A 24,152-nucleotide genomic window follows, 5' to 3' on the forward strand; every position below is an offset into this window, starting at 1 on the left:
GTGAATTCCAGAGTTTGGTCGCTGCTGAACGGAAAGAATTGAGGCCATACTTTGTGGTCCCTACCTGGGGTACCTCTGCGGTGTTACTATGCCTAAAAGAATAAGAGTTTTTTTGTTTTATTTTAACTAAATCGTGAAGATAAACTGGTGTTTGTTTGTTTGTGATCTTAAAGGTTTCTAAGGCAATAGTTCTCAGTCTTCTAATTTTTAATGATGGTATATGTGACTTAATTAATAAAGAAGAATAATTTGATGTATGATCATTGTAGATATTAACCGTAATGCTCTCTCTTGAATCTTTTCAATCTTATTAGTATTTACTTCTTCACAGAAATGCCAGGTTAAGGCACAGAAATTTAAGTTTGACATAATAAAAGAGTAGTAGATGTTAAGTTTACCTAATTTGCAGAGATTTTTCTCAATGCGTTTTAGCACATTTAATTGCCTTGATGCTTTCTTACAGGTGTTTGAAACATGAGTATTGAAATTTAATCTAAAATCTATAGTAACATCTAATAATTTTACTTCTTCTTCGCACGGGGTGATACTATTCTCAAGTTTGATGGTTAAATTGCACTTTTTAGATTAAGGTCTGGACCTATAGCTATGGCTTGAAATTTGTCTAGGTTTAATTGCATTTTGTTATCTGAAAATTTGATTAAGTTAAGTGCATTTTCACGGCGCGTTCAAATTTTTTTGACATTACTGGAAGAATACTGACTGGACGATAGTTGCCCTTCTCGAGATTACTGTTCTTTTTATGTAAAGGAGTAACTTGTGCCATTTTTAAACTATCAGGAAAAGTTGATGTTGAAAATGTCTTGTTTACGATTGGCGATGACAGGTTTAGCTAATTTGATCAGTTTAGATGAGATACCATCGGCGCCTGTTGCTTTTTTGATACATAATTTATCAATTTGTTTATCAATAAAGCTAGAATTCACAGGTTTAAAATGAAGTTCGGTTTGTGTTAGGTTGTTTTGTTTAATTCATACAATACTTGGATGGTTTTCATTTACATCAAGAGAATTATTTCCAATATTTTTGGCTACGTTGACAAAGAAATCATTGAAAACATTGCATACTTCTTGTTGATCTGTTACTAGTTTTGTGTTTTCAAGTATGATGGTATCTTTGTGCTTTATGTTCCCCTTATAAGTAAGAAAAGGTTTGACAGTAGGTCAAAAATCAGCTGATTGGCAACCCCACACATCTGTCAATGAAATATTTATTTAAAGATTTTCTACTCAAACTAGTTACTAGGTTTCTTTGTTTCCTGAAATTTTCCCAGTTTTTGGTTGATTTGTTCATATTGAATTTATTGAAAAGCATTCTTTTTTTATAAATGGCATTTTTTATTCATGAATGGGTCTGGTATTTGGGGAATCTTTCTTTTTTAATGGGTCATGTTTGTTTGCAGTTTCAGTAAAAGTTTTGCTAAATTCATTTTACATTTTGTTTACATCTGTCTGGCACATATCTACAGTTAAAAGGTTTTTAGATAAATCATGGTTAAAATTTTCAATATTAAGATGTTTAAAACTTCTATAAGTGCAGAACCTATTCTTCATCTTATCTATTTCCTGTTTGAACTGTACACCAATAAAATTATGACATGAAATTATCACTAAGTCCACAATCAAAATTAACAATGTTGCCGAGTAGGTTCTTGCTTGTGGTTAAAATAACATCTAATAATGTAGAGGGCTACTGTTAACAGGGTAGCAAGTAGGATCTTTAACAATAGTTTCAAGGTCAAAAATATCACAGCAATTTCTAAGAGGTACACATTTGTCATCAATAAGCATGTTAAAATTTAGGTCTCCAATAATTAACAAGTTGTCATGTTTGTTTAAAGACTTATCTAGAGTTAAATCAGAGTTTTCTTGAAAAACGACCTTGTTCAAAGATGGTGGTTTATAAGTACCATAGATGATCCATTTAGAATTGTTTAATTTTACCTCAACACATACAGATTCTATGTCTTTGAACTCAAGTCCTGGATTTTCTTTTACCGGCAATGTCTGAACGCAGGTGGGCTATGATGCCTCCTCCCTTCGATGTCCTGTCAGCTCGCCTCATATGGTAGTTGTCCACTGCGAAATGAGAATTAGGAAAGGAGACATCAAGTTTAGTTTCTAGAATAAACAATAAATCAACTGTATTTTCCAATAAAATTTCCTGGATGCCATAACATTTATTTCTTAAACTGTTTATATTTAAACATGCGCATATGAATCTTCTAGGGTGTTGTTGCTGTAGTTTGGTGAGAGGTTCGAAGTTGTTGATTTTTTTTCTCTGAAGATGTTGAACAGAAGGAATCGTTAATAGAGTGACATGACTGATAAAAAAAGCTGTCTGTAAAATGAAAGTTTGAACACTGGAAACATAGCCATGGGGTTTCACTAGTTACAAGTTTGTTATATTCATTTGAAGTTACACGGGCATATTCTATATGCCACCAGAAATAACAACCATCACAGTATATGGCATGGTGGCTTTAAGCAACTGGCTTAGCGCAGTCTCCACATGGATACCGGACAGGTCCAGGGTTTGTAGCAACATCACCTGATAGCAGGATCAAGAATAATTTGACACAGTATCTAAAATTAACTGGTCGAGATCTAACGCGCCTGGAATGGTTGAAATGGAAAAATATCATGTATGACACCCTAATATTCCACTGGTTACTAAAATAGATAGAGGAAGATGGTATTCTTGAGTCTGTTAACTGAAATGTATGGTTCAATAAGTCTTTCTTAGAGTGTTGTGCTATAATAACAACGTTTTGTTGGGTACATGTGCTGTTTGCTGGCTCCACTCGGGATGTATAATCATCAAAACTCACTACTGATCACTCATTGTTATATGAAATTGATTATTGAAATATACATGTATATCTATGCTTCATTTATCGAACACATAAACCATGATATGCGTTTTTCCGAGCCGAAACGTACAAATAAAATTAAAGGGTAAGAACCGGTGCATGCTTGTGGAAATGTTATATAAAAAAATGGTAGTCTGTAGCCGCATTGTCGTGAAAGGCGCTTTGCGGTATGTTTGATCACGTGACATTTCGTCCTGCTGCAGCTTGATTTTCTGTCAATTTTTCTACATTTTCAAGTACGTTATGGTACAATATTTGCAGTCAAGCTCTTAAAAATGATATAAATCATATTTCCCCTTTGTCTGATCATTGTTCAATACCCACTCAACGACTCAATTTTATTTCAATTCCATTATTCCAAGAAAAAAATATAGCACCTCAATTTCAGAACACTGAACAGATGAATTTAAATGTCCAGAAATAAGTCAGTACAACCTAATTCAGACAATAACTTTAATTATCCAGTCTTGAAGAAATGTAAATCGCATTAGTAACTCCACAATGTTATGCTTCTTTTGCGTTATTTAAAAAGTAAACAGCCTTGTTTAGACGACATTTTCATTATTTATTATCCAATCATGATAAACATTTTCAAGACAGCATTTCAAAGCATATTAAATTGCTCAAGTTTGTTCGCCTTATATATTACAAGTTACAAAAGCACCGTCACAACACATGTATAATAAAATTCAATTGTAGCTCAATTCACCACAGTTACTTGGTATTTGGACTGCATTTTTTGTCCAGTCAAACGATTGGTCACTAGGGTGATCTCTTGGACTGATACAGTACACTCAACAAGTTAGACCCACTTTCCTCACTCACTCCGAGGGATAAAGTCGATGATTGCGGGTTTCCTCCGAGGGTAAAACTGTTGCCCTCGCTAAAATCCCCCTGAGTTCCTCCGAGTGGCTGGCTTACCGCCGAGTTTAATATGAACGATAGCGTTGAGAATCGTCCAATTTTATGATCCCACGGCGGAACTCCCAAGTCTAATCAAATAAGCAAGAAATCGTTCTTGTTTAAAAGTTATTTATTTTTATGCTTATCCACATTGTTAAGCGTAAAAGATTCTTACATGTACCAATGTTTGATTTGTATTTATGTCCGTAAACACCAATTGAATATTTCTGAAATTATAAACATTGAATCATTAAAGTATATCCACTAAGTTATTGCATTATAAAGCAGCCGACTATTTACACGATTCTGAAACATGACCTCTGACGTAAAGCGCGTGATCAATACAATGTAGAATATACTATTTATTATTGGTGGTTAAAAATAGCTATGACGTTTCATGGAATTTTCCACATAAAACGAGGCAAGAAGGCCTTCAAAACCATGCGCTGTGAACTTTGAACGCGTGTTTGACCTCCTGATTTTCCGAAAATGTGTAATATAGAATTTCTCGGAAGAAATGTGTTTATCAGTCATCAGCAAAAACACGTTTATAAGATCATACATGCCATATCACCCGGAGGGGGATAAAATCCCGCGGAATTTCGGTCCATCCCCCGGTCCCCCGGCGGGAGATGCAAATCCCCCGGAATTTCCAAAAAAAAAAATGATTATTTTTTTTAAACCTCCGCTTACGAGCGTGTTGTCACTGGTTTTATTACCCGAGATTTGATCCGCGTATTTACGGTAAGGAATTTGATGCGCTGTATTTTACATCTGGATTATCGATTGATGGTGTGTATACAGCCTTGCACAAACTGCCAATCAGTAGGGTACATGTTTTGATTGTTACACAGTGTGCCATGATAGCGCCTTTGATCTCTGCGTTATACGGTCGAAAGGTCGCAATAAATTTGTATAGGGGTCACTAATTGTTTGTTTGTTTTTAACCCTGTAAGGGTGTTGACATTAAATTACAAATGAAGATGTTAACACGCAACTATTGGACAATTTTCCGACGTGTGAAAATGTTACGGTATACTGTACTCTTTCTGATAATGATGGATTATTCGACAGACAGCTGCCTGGCAGATCACAGAGGCAGTTTCCTACCATTCCAAAGGTTGCTCTGGCATGCTTGGCAATTCCGCATTCAGATGCTGACCCAGAGCGTTGTTTCAGCATCTTGAGAAAAATTCAGACAGACTCAAGGTCAAGATTGACTTCAGAAACAATTCACAATCTGCTGAGTGTAAAGTTTAATGAACATAACATTTGCAGCTCATTTGTTCCTTCCAAGGACATGCTATATAAATCAATCAATTCATGCAATTAAATGTGCATGTGTTTGCTATCCTGATTGTCATGTGGACCTAGTGCTGTGAAGTGCCTAAAAATTCATTTTTTTTAGTAGTGCTTTTTGTAAAAATTCACTTTTTTTATTATTTAACATTTTATATATATATATATATACATTGAAGTGTTATATGCATAATATATTATGAATTGATGTTAGTTCAGTTGTCATTGCAATATTGAATGAATATTTTTATATAATTATGTGAATAAAATACAAAAAATTGATATTTCGTGAACTTAGACTTTCGATATAAAATCCCCCTGAATACTTTCCAAATCCCCCTAAATTTTAAGCATTTTGACCAAATCTCATGGAATGGTCTCCAAAAAATATGGCATGTATGTAAGATACATGTGCAACTAGTGAAATACGACTGCATTCTTGTGGTAAGCTAACTTTATGCAAAACGGGCAGAGGAAAAATAATAATAGCATTTTACTGGAGCTGTCTTAATCGGTTTAAAATATTAATAAAATAAATATAACTTTAGCGTAGATTCTTATCTAGTGTCGGCAGAGTTTCGCGGAGTTAACCCCTCCGAGGAACGCCAAGTTCGTTATTCTTCGGTCGACTGATCACCCTCCGAGGGCCTTAAATTCAAACTCCGAGGAACGCGGACAGTTGATAAAATCATTGTGTTGGCCGCGATAGCAAAAATCCGCAGAGGGAAACGGAAAGTGGGTCTAACTCGTTGAGTGTAGTGTAATCATAAAAAATGTGTTTTGGTACTTTATTATACACATAATAAACAAATAATCAACTTTTTGTGTTCTTGGCAGAGTTGTCAAAGAAAATTGCGAAAACGCTACTAGTTTGTGCTTGTTGAGCGATTGCACCTTGGAGATAACTTCCTTCTGAACATGCATGCGACGTATACAGTTGTTTTATCGAAAAATTCTTGTAGGTCTGAGCTCGTTTCCACATACATTCTTTATCATTCACAAGTTATGAAGGTTAGCAGATTGTATACAAAAAAAGACACACATTTTTTATAAGTTCATCATGAATACTTCATTGAGTGTAGGCAGAACAAGAAAGGATCGTTAGTCTCTTTTAATCGTGCAGACACTCAGCACCCAATTGGCTAGAAAACAACAAGATTGCATAGCCTTAAATTATGAAACATTAAGTAAAAATAGTGAAACTACAGACATTGACATACTTATTCATACTTATGGTATCCAATAAGTTGTTATTCCACCAGCTACTGATTTTTTTGTACAGATCTAAATTCCTCAGCCCAAAATTCAAAGCAAGATTATAATGTTACATGAAACCTAGACATACACAACTTTCTATTTTTTTGCAGGTGACAGGTTGAAGCAGAAGTGACCATGGACATGCGGTGATCAAGATGGCATTGCCTATTGCAGCGATAGTGTGTATCGTGCTCGCATGCTGGGTGCTGGTAGTTTTAGGACTATTTGCATTATACATTTTCCTGAAGGTAAGATTCGTTTTAAAAGTGAAGTGTTTTTCTACACAGGAAATTTTGAAGTATGAAAGGATTTTTTTGAAGGGATGTAGGTGATAACAGCAGTCATGGAAATTAGAGTTCTGGCTGAACAAGCCCTAATTCTTCTACTATCGCTCGGCATCAAATTTGTTAACAAGCCATGCTATAAAAATTCAGAATTTGAGCAGCCTGGAAGACAATTAAACAGTGCAGGGAGTGGTGTCCCCTCTACTTTCCAAAAAAATCTTATTCATTAATTGTGCAATCCTTACATTGATTTGCATAGTTTCCAATTTGATCCAGGTTTTACCATGTCTAATGATAAACTCTTGAGAACTTTTAAGAAGTGCTTATTAGTTTTAGTGTGTTCCGGCATAAGTACTATACATAACAGTTACGTTTGCATGGGTTAGAATGTTCTTACGGGGTGTGTAAGCACCGAAATGTACTTGCTATGCAATCAGTTCTCAAAATATGCACAAGTCTTATTCGGGAGAAAAGCTCCTGGCACCACAGTTTGCACAATATTGAAACAAAATAGTAACCAGCCTACAGTAGAAGTGTTCTTACACGGTACCACATTCTCCGATTTTCGAAATATGTCCGTTTAATGAAATTATCAAATAAAATATAAGTCATACTCACGTTTGTTCATGTAAACATAGGGCACAGCTCCATCACGAAAGTGTTGACAGCTCTTTTTCTTTGCACCACCGTAAAGTGGTGGAGCTGGCATTTAGAGGCCGTGTATTAAGAACATAGTTTTAAGACAACAAAATCTATAATTTTGAGACCAATAAGTATATAATAACTAATCATGAAAGATTGATAAAACAATTCTTATCAAAAAATTAAAGATCAGGAGTATCCCAATAAACACATTTATAAATACTGGTATAACTTTATATAAATTATTATTGCCTTAGAATATTAGAGGAAAATGATACCAAAACATTTGAGATAATCAACGATCAATGCAAGTAAAGAACAATTTTAACACTATAGTACAACTTCATTTTTTATTTTTTTAATGTAATTAGTAGCCTTTTTCTGCATTTGTATTATATAATAAACGATACCTTAAATCTAATAAATTTTAAATGCTATCACAATTAATTAGTAAGTATGACTATAAAACATTCGTTCTAGTAATTTAGTAAAGTTAAATAAAATAGACGTTTGAATATTAACTTAGTGAATACCATAACAAAAACAAATTTTTCACCTTAATAGTCAAATCAAGCATCCGAACATTCATAAACGTGAAGACAATTTTAATGATAATTATCATTCATTTTCTAGTATTTAACCCCAGCTTCACCGGTAAGATTAACAATTAGCCAGAAAAGTTCCTGGGAAAAGCAGATACGGTAACTGATTGTAGCACCTCTGTTGTTGAATAAATACAGCCTAATTTATTGGTAAAAGGTTACAAGTATAGTTAGCACCTTTTTCCACTGTAAATAGTTTACATTTTGTTTGGATGAATGTATCAACTGTACTTGGAACCTTTTACCTGAACAAATTTTTCCTGTAAGTAGTTGCTAAATATAATTCTATTAATTTTGCCCAAATAAGGAATGAACTTGAACTAGAAAATTTACCCACACATAAAAGGTACATTGTATAATTGAACAAACACAAAATGTCATATTTGACCAAAATTGATGTTGGCACTCTTTACATTTGAGCCCTTGCATTGATGGATTACCATATTACTTGGTACAAATTTTGTCCTTATTGAGACAATGTGCAGTGACCTTGACCCGGATCCATACCTCAATGGTCAAGGTCACATCTGACATTTAAAGGTCATAGTACATAGTCACATGCTTTTACATTTACATTTAGCAGTGTATCCATGTCAATTCTTACTGGCTTTATTGACCTTAAACATTTCATGTACTTTTAGCAACAATAACTTTAATGATCAAAGTGAAGAACTCAAACCAATTGCAATTTGTGCCAGTAATCCATCATGAAGTTTCAGGTCCATATTATGACATTAATGCTTAATAGAGGATAAGATATAAATGTTAATTGAAGGTGTTAAACAAGTGGCACAGATTGATACTTAGTGCACTCTACCAAGCATTATCATTATGTGCAACAAGTTTAATATTTAAAAAAACAATGAACACAAATGTGAAAATATATTTATAACATGTGTTATCTCTTCAAAAGCAGTAAAACAATGTTATGACGTCACCACAATATATATGTATCACTTTATCGAAACTACTTAAGGCTTGCTATTTCATCGATGTTATAAATCAAGGACTCATTTTCCTTCCTATTTTTAGCCAAAATAACCTTGACATTGATCTTGAATACACTACACACAATATGAAAAACTTTAACAAATATCCTTTTATAATATCATTTTATATGTTCAAATATCCAAGAATATTTAAGTTACCTATCAAACAACTTGTATTTCCTATATTCTAACTCTTGACCAGTGGGTGTGTACAATTTTTGTCAAATTCAACGTACCTGTCAGGTTGCGAGAAAAACAAAATATACAAAAAAAACAACGGAGGGGGATATAGCCGTCCTTTGGAATGCCTTGTTTAGATTATAATTGGTCTGGCTTACGACTAATAAATATCCTGCTTTTTGTTCTTGATCACTTGATGGTCTGCATCGTCAAATGTAATATTTTTTCCCTCTTCAGCACCTGGACAGTCTTTACAGCAACTGCATATGACATTGGAATTCTAAAATATATTGCATTCTGCTCAAAACTGGGGCAATGTTTAAAGTGCCAATCTACTACAATGTAATAATAAAATTAGCAACATTTTTGCTTATTTAAATCCTAAAGCAGAAATTGGCGTAAAATATAGTTTTTATACATTTGAGCATGCTATTTTATATGAATAGGCTAGCATTTGCAATACACTGCAGAAAATGTTCTTTGTAATTATTTTTTGACATACTAAATACATGTAAGAGATTGCAACGAAATGGTACCCAGGTTTGAGGAGAGAAATTTTACTCACATTTTACAACTTCATAGGCAGCTCTTGACCACTGGTTTAAAGCTGCACTCTCACAGATTTACCATTTTTATAACTTTTTTATTTTTTGTCTTGGAAAGAGCAAATGTTTTCATAAATATCTGCAAATCAATGATATAAGTTTGCTGACAAAAAATCAGATCTTAGATTTTCATATTTCCGTTCGAAAATTTATGTTTAATGGCTTAAACCGTTACTAACAGTTTAAGAAAAATGCATAAAACATCATTTTTTAAACTTAAATATAAAAATTTGCACTCTAATATTTTGGCAGCAGTCTTATATAACAGGTTTCCATGGATTCTCGCAAAAATTGGCTCGTCCCAAGACAAAAAATAACAAAGTTGTCAAAACGTTCAATCTGTGAAAGAGTAGCTTTAAAGGAGAGTGAAAACAGTTTGATACACTATAAAATATGATACACTATAGAATATAAGGAGTTTGTATCCAGAATTCAGCCATTCAAGCTCTGAATACATTTCATTGTCTTTGATAAAGTTGAATAAATGTTTTTATCTTCGTAGGGTCGTGGTTCGTGTCAATGTGAGTGTCAGGCGTGCGGCAAAGAAGGAGACGAGAGCTGTACTTGTTGTAGAAACCTTGGTCAAGCTGAGTGTTGCGCCTGCGATCCCAGCTTGCAACGCTGTCTCAACTCTTGTTGTCCAAAAAAGGTTTGATATATATTTTATAAAACCCCTGAATGTATCAATTTGAACTGTAGATTGTCATAACTTTGTGTCTATTTAAGAGTACTGGCAAAATTGTGAGGTTTAAAATTTTGCAACTCTTGCATTAACATTGCAAACAATGATAAACTGATGTTGCATGAGGTTTTAAACTGCAACTTGATCCATTCTTGAATTTTATTTAATAATAACCTTGAGCAAAAGATCTGTATATAAAATATAGTTTTTCACCATTCCTTAAATAAACTGCCTTTTGGCAATTGCAGTTATCATCTGATGAACGCAACATCTTCCGATATGTTTGGAACACAAATCATATTAAAAATCATTTATCTTGTAATTGTTTGTATTGTGTGAGCAGGCACCAAAAACTTAAATCAACATGTTAGAAAGTGTATATTTATTATGTGTTAAATGTATTGTTGTCATTAGTGTTGAATTTCAAGTTAAAAAGTGATTTTAAATGATTGATTTTTATCCGTGTAATTGTGACGTCATTTGATAAACTGTTTCCGATTATGGACGGTTCGTTCTATTTACATGGATGAGAAAGAATTACTGTTAAGGTTTTCTTTAATGAAATGAAGTATTTTTTTTAACAATTCATGAATGAAATATTGCTGGTGTTGATATAAGTAATGAATTGCGGGATTGATGTCATTATCAGGGATTATGTGGATATGAACACAATTGGGCTAGTTTTAGTTTTAAGTGTGGAGTCCTCAGGAGCAATCCTGCAATTTTTTCCTTAAGTGAATCTATTATGGTTAAATCATGAATGTATGTTTTAACTTCTTCATGACTGTGTTTGTTTAAGGAATGAATTGCGGGCTTGATGTCATTATCGGGGTATGAACGCAATTGGACTGGTCAAAGTGTGTGGAGTCCGAAGGAGATTCTGTAAATAGAACGACCCGACTGTTACCGGAAGCATTTATTTCAAATGACGTCACAATATCGCGGGAATAGATCAACCACTTGAAATCACTTTTAGACGTAAAATTCGAACAGTTACGGCAACTACACATTTAAATTTAAGAAAAATAACACTTTCTAAAATGTTGATTTATCTTTTACGGGACCTTCTGACACAATACAAACAATAACAAGATAAATATTTGTCATGTATATTGTTATGTAATGAATTTAGATCCGAACATATCCAAAGATGTTGGGTTCATCGATTGATGAACGCAATTGCCAAAAGGCAATTCATTTAAGGAATGGAAGTTGAGGTGTAAATATTTATTGTTAGAAATGTACTATACGCATAATGCTGAAAATGGTGTATGTTACAAGAAAATCTCCGTGTTAATCAGTGTTATAAACTTGAAACAATGAATTAGAATTTCTTCAAAAGGACTTGGAGATTGATATCTGCCTAATGGAAAAGCAAAGGAATCTTAAATTACTGTTTGGTTCCCTTAAGGCTCACTGTTTCTTCCTATTATTGCTTAAAAAAATCATAATAATAATATTGTCCTTATTTTATGTGGAGAAGATATTTGACAATGAAATACGGTCCACTCATAAAATAATATGAACTCAGCGTCCACACGAGAGGGCGACTCGGGTGAAGTTGTCACCTAAAATCTCCAGGCTTTCGTCATATGTAACATCAAAGTAATATTGACTTCTACAATTTTTAGATCTGTCAACCAGCGAGTATTTGGTCACTGCTCCAGTCAAAACATGGCAATTATCCATTTATAATCAGTAATCTCCTAATCTGATAATTGGGTCGTGAATCATCCAATTATCGAACAACGCCAGTTGGTGGAGCTATTGAACATCAACTAATCAGAATGTTCATTCAGAAGACCTTGTTATAGTGAAAAAAGTACAAAATGAACACAGAAATTTATCATTTCTAAAAGAAGTATGAGCTCATTTTAATATCATATGTACATATCAGTACAACAGCAAACAAGAATTAAAATTCATGAATATTTTATGCACATGGTTATATTATAAAATACATGTTTTATATTACAGAAGTGCAGTTGTGTTGACATACTGCTGTGCCAGTGTTGCGCTGAGGAAGGCCAGGACTCATGTCTTGTGAATGTAAGTGAAACCTGTCTACTTTCTCAATGTTGTTTGTTGTTTTGTTTCATTCCGGTTACAAATGTTAAGCATCCCCCTTCAATGTTCATCGTGCTGTTAGGATCTGATGAGATTCATCTAAAATTTAAAATAATTTCAAATTTCTAATGCAGAACAATTTGCTAACCTTTGGCTAAAATATGAGATCTAAAATGTTGTACACAATATTAATGTCAAAATAAGTATAGGCCTGCAAGCCAGCCCTTCACTGGTAGAATGTTTGCAGAGCTAGTTCAAATTCTGAATGTTGTATAGCCGGGCCTGTTACGAAATCGGGCTTTAACCAAAAGTCTCATTTCAATGACTGCAGTTTGTGCATGATACTAAACATGTTAAGCTAAGTCTCTATACAAATATAAAATATCGGATTGAAATTTTACCCGTACACTGTATTGATAGGAATAAAATGTTAAAACGTTAAGGCTTTTAGAGCAAATTATAAAAATCGTTTTCAGTCAATGCTATACTTGATTTCTTTGTGTCATTTGTTATAAGGATGAGCATGTGGGATGTGGCATCTAGTTACAAGATGCATTGGCTGCACATATTATATCAATTAAATAGTATAAGTATTGCAAAAGGCTATAAATGCCCTGCTTTCTTTTAAAAGCAAGCTTTGTAGGCATAGATTAACTTTAAATTTAAATGCTTTTTCTTCATTTCATTTTATGGTTTGATTTTTTTTTTGTAAATTTATGATTCAGTATTTCCAATAATTTAAATGTGTCTTTTTGAATATTATCTATGTATAAATGTGATAAAATAAGCCACCAAAGCCAGATATCTAACCCAGGTCGCTGGATTGCTGGTCTAAGCTATTATATGTATACAGGGGTAATAAAAAAAACCGCTGGAATTTATAATAGCACCTTTTCATTTTGACTAAGATTTATAGATCATCATTACTTTTTTCTACTGTTCATACCTTTCATGCAAGCATGTTTCTTTTTTTGTCCAGTTGTGCAAGGACTGTGGAACGCTGCAGAATCAGCCTATAACAGGCAGATAATCGCACAGACACTTATTTCCATATAGTTTCATACACTCATGTGTTGTCTTTCTGTTGTAAGTATGTCAAGGATATAGAGCAAAGGGGATATTGCCAGCCTTGATTTTTGATACTCTTTTAACAAGACTTCACTATCATAATTACTTCCCTTGGTATCAAACATGGCCAGGTTCAAGCATTAACTATGAAAACTAAGGTTCACTCTTGTCCTGTCAATCTCAGTGTTTGATATTAGCACAAAGCTGCAAGCCCTGCACTTGTCCTTGAAGTTGTCGAATTCTTGACTTTTAATAGGAGGTCTTAATATAATTTGAAATGGCAAGCACTTGTATAAAGACTCAGAATTATTCATCCAAAAGTCTTATTCTAATGACTACACTCTTCAATTGAAAGGAGGAAAAGTTGTACAGAGGTAGAATATTCAAAAGAAAACAGACTTTATTGCTATAATACTAATAAAAATAATGATATAAATTACAGGGACAAGCCCAGTATAAAGAGTCCAAACGACTGCAAGAGACAAACACATACAAACACTATAAACAGATCATAGACACATAGCTTACCACAGCTTAAAACAAAGAAAAATAAAGAAAAACTTGTAAGTTTTGGGTCATTTATAATGTAAAGTCGGAATACCTCCGTTACATTGTATAACTTTCAATACTTGACTGAAGTGCTACAAGAGTGAAAAGATTTGAGTCTAATTAATATGTGTAATTGCGTGAACCTAGTTACCATAGTTAGCGCTTAAAACTGGCCACTATATTAACATCATCATTAACAACTGTTGGACACTGAAGTATTTCACTGTATCATTTCTAACCTGTACTTGTATACTTGTACATACATTAAATAACATGTGAACATAATAATATTAATTTGTGTTTATATTGAGCTAGAATGCATTATTCGCTTGACATTTGTCAGAATTTTTGCTGATTTTTTAATGAACTTTTTCTTTGTGAAAAAAATGTGATAATTATTTCAGAAAAATGATAAAAATTCTGGCAATGTAAGTAAACTATTTAAAAGCATTAATCATGGGGCAATTGTGTGAGCAATATGTACTAGAATTCATCAAACATTTAATAATACCATAAAGCTTATGTTGAGTCAGAAAAAATGCCAGCTTTCATATATTCAGTCTTTCTAGAAGTGTGTGTTCCTGTGAGTTTTAAGACGCTATTGCTCTCCAGGTCGTGGTGCAACCATTTAGAGCAAAATGATAAGCCAAAAAACTACTCATGCACAGAGTTTTGCTCATTTTAGTTTTTTTTATAATGATATATAATATAAATTACAAACATGAACTTGACGGGTGTTCTGTCAAATCTACTGCTTTAGGGGACACTTGTTTTTATGTAATTTATGAACAATTGTTTTTTTTTAAGTCGTATCAATTTTCAAATAAAAATTATTTGATTTCTAGAGTCCTCTTGTATTGACAACACATTAAAGTGCTGCTGCTGCTGCTGCTGTAAATAACAGAAATATAGGTTTACATTTGCCTACATAGATCGAAGAGCCTTCTGAATAATAATCATTTAAACAGTTTTATGTTCAAGGGAGTACCCCCACTAGAGGTGTATTGTTACAGAAGTTTCTGTGAAACCCACAAGCTCTAAATCTTTGATCATTGTTTTGCTTAATAGACAAACGCTTATATCGCTTTACCTTTAATTTTAAAGATACATGATTTAGCACGATTGCTTCTGACACACAGTCATGTTGCTTTATTTTGTTGATAAAATCATTTTATGCTTAAAATGTTTCTCTGTGGCAAGTCTTTTTTCTTTTATTTTTACAATATTAAAATTTAGAAAAATGCAGGAAAGTGCCCAGTAGTTAAACCTACAGTCCAAACTTGCTATGTCGAATTTGTCGGGACCTAGGAAAAAAGTTCGAGAAAACGAACAATCGACACATCCGCATACAAAAATAAAGCACCAAACCCAACCCATTTGAGTCTGAATTTTGTCTAATGTTTAAATCCTCAATGTAATATATCGAGTTTGGACTGTATTAGAATTTACAATATAAATCAGATTTAGAGGTGCATGGTGAGGGCACAAGTGACACTGCTAGTGATGCAATCACCACAAACAGACCTCATAAACCACGACTTATATTTGCTCTTCATATGATCCATTTTCATTTTTTTTTTCAATTTGTTTGTTTTTGACAACCAAGTAAATTTCTGCTTTTTAATTGGGCTTTTTCCTACATAGTTGTATTACACATTTATAATGGTCACTTTACATTCAGACTTTTCTCTCTATTTAGAATATGCTTTCCAACAAAGTGCTTTGGGTGCTTTGCTGGTGAAGGTTTATTAATTCAGCATTCCCTTACATGAATGTAACTGGCAAGGGTTATGAGCAAGATGTTGTTGAACTTTTTATGTGCAAGTTTTTCTCTGATATAATGACACTTTGATTTCATACTGCTTCCATACAAATTATTGTGAAGTAAAATAACTAATTACTTGTTATTACTGTTAGCAACATTTCCCAAATCAATGGATATTACAACATTTCATCCACAATTTGTTACTGCTGCTTAGAATTTACGTTTTATGTTGCATTATTCATACATGATTCACATCTTCCACACACTTACTCAATTCAAAGTTAATGTGTCATGCAGTACAAATGGACTAATCTTTAAACATTCTTTTTGAGTCTTTATGCCAACAAAGACTTTATACTTCAAAGTAATCAAATTACATTTAACATAAATTAAAAAAATAAACTTATTTGTACTTGATGGCCTGTGCTTTAAATCCAACATTACCACAAAATATACGAGTTTCGAAAAAGGTATATTTACTTAGAGAATACGTCGCCTCACCTCTTTAACTTGTTTTCAATTATTAGTAGAAATGTAGCTGTGGTGACAAAAGTTGATCAGATGATTTTATGTTTTGTCTTAGTAACTGTTTTGCTTTTGCTATGTTTTATGTACTTTGCACAGTAATCATACACATGTCAATTAATAATAATAAATCAATGAAAATGTGAAAAATATTTTATTGAAGTTTTGTCTTCATATTTGCGGTCTGTTTTCATTGACTGTCGGTATAGTACTGATTATATAGATAGACATATTTAACATATTGTGTAATCATTAGCATTCCGTTATTTTAACATGTTTATGATGTGTTTGTGTGAAGGAAAAAAGTACAGATTACAGTTTGTAATATTCATGGGATTAAAAAAATTTAGAATGCAATGATTACACAAATGATAGTGATATGATACTAATCTTCATCAACTAACATTTTGTGTGCTTTTCTTAGGCAGTGTTTGCATTATTTGTGTTGCACAAATTAACTGACGAAATAAATTCCATTTTAAACCTAAAATACTAATGACGATTTATTCAATATGTGTTTAAGAAATAAAAGTTCAAATTATTTCATAATTGAGGATTTGTTAGGTCTATTATCTGCTTACCTGTTAACTCTGTTCAATTCAAGAAAATTATTTGCTTAACTGTGTTCATTTCAAGGAACATTATATTACATTTCAAATTTTATCAGAACAATGTTTATTTTGACTATCAAGGTTAGCATTGATTACAAGTTTTTGATAAAATACAGTTTAATAAACATAATAATAATTATACTAGTATCACTCCATTTCCTGTAGGTGTTTGGGGTTCATAAATTGTACAAATATCTGCACTTTGTATATAATAATATTTCCCTCTCCTATTAACAAAACTTTTTTGCTGCTTTTAATGAGTGTATGGAACTGTCCGTTTTTCATAAGCTTCGATTCTTGTTGCAAATGGAAGTGGAAAAAAAAACATGCTAGCTTTGATATGTCAAAATAATGTGTTATTTGCCTGTTTGTTTTGTGTATAAGTTTTGTGAAATTCAATCATTTGTCCGACTTAAATTTTATAGAAAGATTTCATGAATTGCTATAATTTTATCAGCATGTTTATGTTTGAATGTATGATATAACTTTTAAATTCAATATTTCCTTTCCTTTCCCAGAAGCTAGGCTGCAAAACAGGGCTCGGGTGTTGCGGTACTGATTGTTGCGATTGTAGGCCTAGCTGCGATTTGTGTAATTGCTGTGAAAGCTGTGGACCTTTTATATGCTGTTGCCTAGAGATAAGACTTGTTTCCAAATCTTCATCAACTGCAAAATATAGAACACAGTCTTCTTCATCGTCTGTTGACCAGGCTGGTATTTTTAAACCCCAAGAGGAGAAAGAAACGCCAAGAATTGTTCCCTCCGAAAGAAATGCAGTACAGAACCAAAGAAAAAGGCCTGTGCAGACCGTGAAAATGCATAGTGACCCTAATGTATCTTTAAACAAAATGAAATTCAAAAGTAAAAGTCAGCCGTTTGATATAAAGGACAGTAAACCTGTAAGAAAGGTAACTATAGATAGAAAGACTCCGGGAAAGACACCAAGGTCTTTACCCAAACCTCCGGATCTTGGAGAAAATAAATCCGTTCACAAAGCTGCTAGAACTAAACTACCAGCAGCCAGTGAATTGAAAGAAGTGCCTGTCAGTTGTCTAAATAATGTGCCTTTACATCACTCTAATGGTAGACATTCAGGGAGAGTTCAAAGTGATCCTGACCTTATACTTGGACTACCTCAGCACTGTGACATTTTATCTCTTTCATATGGAAGTAACGCAAGTATGTCAAATATACGATTGAGTATGAATGAACAGTTGGAGCCTGGTTCTATTCTTGATGGTTCTGGAACACACAGAAGTTCTGCAGGAGACTCTGTGTTCTATGGTGTAACCAGCACACCTAGAGTTCAAGGTCAGGTGCCTACCTTGACCTCTCCACGACCCCTGCCAGTGCCAAAGGATAGATAGCACATTCTCATGTTCTGTTCTATGTAAGTTTTACATTGGTAATCTATATTGTATGCGCATCTTTATGAACACATTAACATAGCTTTCTTTCTTAAATACAGATTAACAGACTTAGTGAATTGAAAGGTGATATGGTAAGGCATGGTAAGGGTTATGTTGACTGTTTAAAAGTTTAGTTAAGTTGCTGTTATTAAGAAAACTACATCACAATTGTATTTGCCAACTGTTGCAAAGGAGCTGTGAAGAATAACACGATATTGTTAGATGTAAATTTTAGGAATCGAGTAATTATTGTTCTGAAAAATAATTTACCTTATATGAAAATATGTAAACAATTTGAAAGTTTTGAAATGATAACATTTTTACTCTTTTCTTATAAACATTAGAGTAACTATTATTACCATTTTGTAGATAACCTTAGTTGGGTGAAATATGTCTAAATTGGCTTTTTCAAGCAAAATGATCGGGGTTTCTTTTCTTTTGTGTCTTTCAAGCTTGACGATTTATTTTAACACATTACTCTCATGTCTTTGAAATAAGTAAGCTACAGCCGGTTATTTCTTATTTACCTGCTTGACCTTTTATTCTTCTCAAATCTTTTATGTGTTTTTTATCATTGTTTGCTTTCAGCTGTGTAAATGCCAGTATGACTGCAAATATACCATCGACGACTGGAGCGACAGACTCCAAATGAAATGTAGCCAGTGCCAATGCGACTGTTCTCGCTTAGCCTTTAATTCTGCCTGCTGTCTTTGCATCATTGCCAACAACTTGTTCAGTAAGTTTAAAACAGACTTAACGGAGTGCCAGATTGACCAATCCAACTATAAAGAAGTTCTGATTTGCTGCAGAAGAATCGTATGTTGTTGGCCCACTGACAACTACTGTGCACCATGTTGTTACTTTTGTAAGCACCAACTCTGTAAAAAGAATGATAATTGCTGTAAAGCTCCAGATTGTTCTGATTGTAAAGATTGTAAAGATTGCAAATTTGATTTAGATTGTGATTTGGATGATTGTTACTGTTGCCAAGATAGAACACGTTTCAAAAAAGGTTGTTGTAGCGACCAATTTAGTAACATTTGTACATGTGTAAATTGTCTAGAAAATGGGAAACAAGTTCACTGGGATGTTACAATAGACAATGACACCTTTAAAGTTTGTCAAGGGTGTCATATTGTGTTTCAAGAGTTATCCGTTAGTGATGCAGAGTGCTGCGATAGTTATGAAAGGCTTCATATGCATGGGAGAAGATGCACATGTTTTGGATGCCACATTTATGGCATCCTACCATACCCTTTAAATGGCAAGTTTAAATGTTTAGGGCTACAGAGGAAAGACCAAGACTATTATTCAAAATGTCCACTTCATTGTACTGCTAATAATTTTGTTGTAGGAACCGTTGCAATTGCTTTCCAGATATGTTACTTCTTCGTTTATAATGTTATCTCGATTGTGCTTGCCATTTTAGCAGTGCCACTTAGTATATTGATTAAGGTTTTCAAAGTACTGTTTTGCAAGTGCTCCGACTTGGTTGACAGTGGGTTTATCCTGTGTCTACATTGGAAACAGACACAGGGGGAAAGTAGTGAATCTTCAGGTATACCCCAACCTGAAACTGTTACCATAGATGAACAGTACACTGCATGTGAGTTCTGCTGCTGTTGTGCATTGCACTATTGTAATATCTTAGACTGCGACCTTAGTCCAAAATCTCGGAAGCAATTACATCAGTCTATTGACCAAACGAGGCGTGCCCAAAGTGAGCCTGGGTTTAATAGTGGCTTGATACCAGCTGGATTACAGTTGAGGGCAATACATTCATCTCCCTATCCAGGATCAAACCCATCGCATTATACCGGTAGACATCCCTCTCCACTTTCTCTTGTGGTTGAGGAGAATGAAGATGAAGATCAAGCAAATGATGAGGCTCTTCAGAGAAGTAAATATACACATAGAGAATCTAATTTAAGAGCACAAATGGGTAGTCAACATTATGATTTACCAGATAACTACTTTTCAAGTGTAACCCAACAGCCAAGTAGATTACCAAGCACAAACCTCGATGACATTTCTAGACTTTTTAATCGCCCGGAGTCGCGATTGACTGAAAGAAATGGTGAATATTATGAAAACTATGATCCATACGCTGAAACAAGCACCCCTTTGTATGCAAATATTGATCGTGGTCATTTAAGGGAACATTTCCCCCAAAGTGATGATTCAATTCAACGTCCAGCATCAGCACATGATTATGAAAACATGCAACAGATAATTACTGCACAACCGTCATCAAAAGGAAGTTCCCATGCTGCAACTTTGTCTAGTAGACATTCAACACAGGGCAAGCCTGGACCCATGGAAGACAGAACTACTTTTAGAGAACCAACTAGTATGGATGAGCTGCCGATTCGTCAACCTTTGGATAGAAGGCGTTCTCATGAGATTGCCAGTAACCGATCTCTACGTCACAAGTACTCTCAAGAATATCTAAATAAACGAGAATCTCGTGGCGAGTTGAGATCACACTTACGATCAAACGCTGAAGAGTTGAACAATTTATCCAGCATGTCATGTGAATATGACGGAAGTGATGTTACTAGTACTGAAGAATCTGAAAACGAAGTGACACAAAATCAATTGTATCTAGATCATCTTATGAAAGACGATAAAACAGTCCGCATTTCAAATCAAGGAGCTCGTTCAAAGATGCTAAGCACGAAATCAATAAATGTAAATCAAAGTAAGCTTAGTTCCCAGAGCAGCGGTTACTTAAAACCACGAGTGGGTCGACAATACTCAGAGCATGATTATGATGAACCTGTGTTCTACGAAGATTTGCAGAAATATTCCAGTGAAGAAGAAAACATTTATGCTTCACCACGTAACTTAAGTCAGGCATGTATGCCCTCACAGAGAGCCAAAAGAGCAAGTCGCGAATATCAAAATCAGAAAAGCATGGAAATCCTAGTTAAAAAGTCAGAAAGTAACAAACGAAAAATGTCACCAGTAAAGAAAAAACACGATGTAGAATCGAATGGTGGTCTCGAAAAAGGTTACAAAGATGGAACAAATGAAAATGGTAATGATGGAACAGAATATGGAAAGGGTTCTAAATCTTTAGAGAAGTCCGGGACAATAAGTGAACGGCTGAAAAAAATACGGTCACGGTCATCAGTTTCAGTAGATCCAGGTACTAAATCGTCTGCCTTTGAAGAGGAAAGTTCAGCTAATAACTCGGCGACGGTAAGATCCCCATTTGAATTATTCCAAGCAAAGTCAGTAGGTGGGGAAGAGATGACTGTTGTTGACATTGAAGGTTTTGAGGAAGATCGATTGTAATGGAATGTATGAGCGTAAATGTGGTGCACTCGAACTTGAGACATGCAGAATGGTACTAAATGAAACGTATTATTTTAGTTTAATTAGATGAACCAGTACTGCCTTCACGCGTTTAATATAACTGATTATGAACATAAACGTTCAGCCCTACTTGCTCATATTCTTTATGCATGCATGTGATTTTGTGCATTGTCACATGGAATTTTATTCCTGTGTAATTTACGCAAAACATATTACGAGCAACTGTGATGTACTGTATTCCGTCCAAATGTTCTTTGTTTTATTTTTCCTTTCTTTGTTTTTGAACACAGTATAATATGTAATCCATATTTTATTGTATTTATGTTTACACTCTTTGGGAATGTTTTAATCTTAGTCATGTAAATGTTATTGCACTAAATGTTTGCTTTTATGACCCATTATTCTCTTAAGTAGAATTTCAATTCAATTTGTTTATCGATTTCATGCATAATTAGGAATGGTTATGTATTATTATGCCATTGAACATTTTAAGTATTATTATGAGGAAAACTCTTTTCTTATTCACTGATAAAGGTACCTGTCATTTTTAGTCATTTATAGATAAATTGCCTCATAATATTTCTTGAAATGCGTTTTGCAAGTTAGTTTATGCATCTCTTTCATCATGTATTAATTTATTATTGTTAGTTGAGAGTTTGAATAAATAATGCTATTAATTGTACTATTCCCTTTCTTGTTTGATTGGACCGTTTAAACATGAATACACAATGCATACAATCAGTTATAAACTGTTCATGGTCAATTGTTGAAAGTCACGGTGCGGATATTGAAATAATTCAAGAAAAACATAACGCGATGACAAACCTTATGAACGTCCTCGATGATAACATTTTGTTGTCCTCGCTGATAACATTTTGTTGGCATTATGACTTCGTGTATATTGATGTTTGTAAATGCAAATGGTGATGGTGATGGGTTGCGTGCAAGTGTCACAGTTTGGGTATTTACGACAACGTTACAATTCACTGATACAGTGTGTATATACCACGTGTTAAATTGCGTCATAAATGCTTTGTTGGAAGGCAATATCTTTTCTTTTCTTCACCATTTTAAATTAAACATTGCGCAGTCTACTCCGCTTACAAGATAATTATTTTGGAAACAGGTTTGTTGAGAAAACTTCATCATCTATTCAAATTCCGGTAATAAAACGAAGTTTAGGGTTTAGTTGGCATTTTCACTGATATCTCCAATACCCTTAATTCAATTCGCTTAATACTGCACATAGTTGTTCAGGACCATCTTACAATGAGGTTACATATATCCCTATAACACGTATCCTAAATACACATTGTGGTACCTGATTGACCCAGGAACTTGTTAAATTGTTAGGGCAACTTTTGTCTGGTTAAAGTTCAAGGGCAAGTTATATATTCACTCATCACTTCTATACCCTCTGATTTAATTGACTGAATACACATAGTTGTTCACGGCCATCACACATTTAGGTTACATAACTGCGTATTTACTCTAAATAGTAAATACAAATTATCACCCTTAATTGACTTGGTATTTTAATTGCCTTTGACTGGCACGTTTGTTTTTATATTTCTAACCAAAGTGAAACCTGGTTATAAGAATGATGAACGTCGTCGCTAAGGTCAAGATCAATGCTACTGAAAATAGATAACCGTTTGGTACTGAATAACTTGAGTTAGGGTTGACATATTGTGACCAAACTTGGTATAAAGATAGAGTTTATATAGACCTTTCATGGAATTGTGTATGGACACAGAGAGTCATGGTCAAGGTCACTGTTACTAAAATAGAAAAATAGTTAGAACTGAATAACTTTATAGTGCTGACATATTGTGATCAAAGTTGGAAGACCTTTCATGGGATAGCGTTTGGGGCCCCTGGGGTCAAGGTCACTGTTACTAAAAATAGAAAAAATGTTGGTTACTGAGTTAGTTAGGGTGACATATTGCGACCAGGCTTGGTATATAGGAAGAGTTTATGGAGACATTTCATGGGAATGCGTTTAGGCCCATATGGTCAAGGTCACTGTTACTTAAAGATAACCGTTTGGTACTGAATAACTTGAATTATGGTTGACATATTGTGACAAAACTTGGTATGTAGAAAGTGTTTATGGAGGCTTAACATGGGCTTGCATTTTGGGTCCATAGGGTAAAGGTCACTGTTAATACAAACAGAAAAGAAGTTAAAACTGAATCTCACAACGAAGGCTGAAGTCTTTTTGTCAATCATTGAAAACCTGATTTCCTGGCATTGTGGCATTTCTTGTTTACTCTTCAATTTGCTTTTTATTACTTTTGCCTTTTGAAAGGCGCATATTACACCATAAGTATTATCAGTTCTAAGACGAATCGACGTATAGTCGAGCACGCTGTACTACGACAAGTCTTATTAGTAGATGAGATGTATCGCTTTCAATCAAAAGGTCAATACAGTCACGTCTAAGAAAAATGTTTCCCCAGAGAACACAAGAAAAAAGTTGATGCATAGCATCAAGTCAGCGC

At 33.9% G+C, this 24,152-nt stretch overlaps 1 protein-coding gene across 2 annotated transcripts; it reads left to right on the plus strand.

Annotated features, from left to right (window-relative positions):
• Positions 1 to 3,049: 3,049 nt before the first annotated feature.
• LOC128231842 (keratin-associated protein 5-9-like) lies at positions 3,050 to 22,330 on the plus strand. 2 transcript variants are annotated; one of them, XM_052945068.1, is made up of 6 exons: positions 3,050 to 3,126; positions 6,460 to 6,597; positions 10,154 to 10,300; positions 12,311 to 12,382; positions 17,437 to 18,308; positions 18,916 to 22,330. In XM_052945068.1, exons 2-5 carry the CDS (start codon positions 6,505 to 6,507, stop codon positions 18,283 to 18,285), a joined length of 1,161 nt encoding a protein of 386 aa, XP_052801028.1. In that variant the 5' UTR covers positions 3,050 to 3,126; positions 6,460 to 6,504; the 3' UTR covers positions 18,286 to 18,308; positions 18,916 to 22,330. The 2 variants fall into 2 exon arrangements, with proteins under 2 accessions (XP_052801028.1, XP_052801029.1); XM_052945069.1 differs by lacking the exons at positions 17,437 to 18,308; positions 18,916 to 22,330 and adding an exon at positions 13,380 to 13,454.
• The last annotated feature ends 1,822 nt before the right edge of the window (positions 22,331 to 24,152 follow it).

Source organism: Mya arenaria, chromosome 4, assembly GCF_026914265.1.
Source record: "Mya arenaria isolate MELC-2E11 chromosome 4, ASM2691426v1".
Taxonomy (NCBI): domain Eukaryota; kingdom Metazoa; phylum Mollusca; class Bivalvia; order Myida; family Myidae; genus Mya; species Mya arenaria.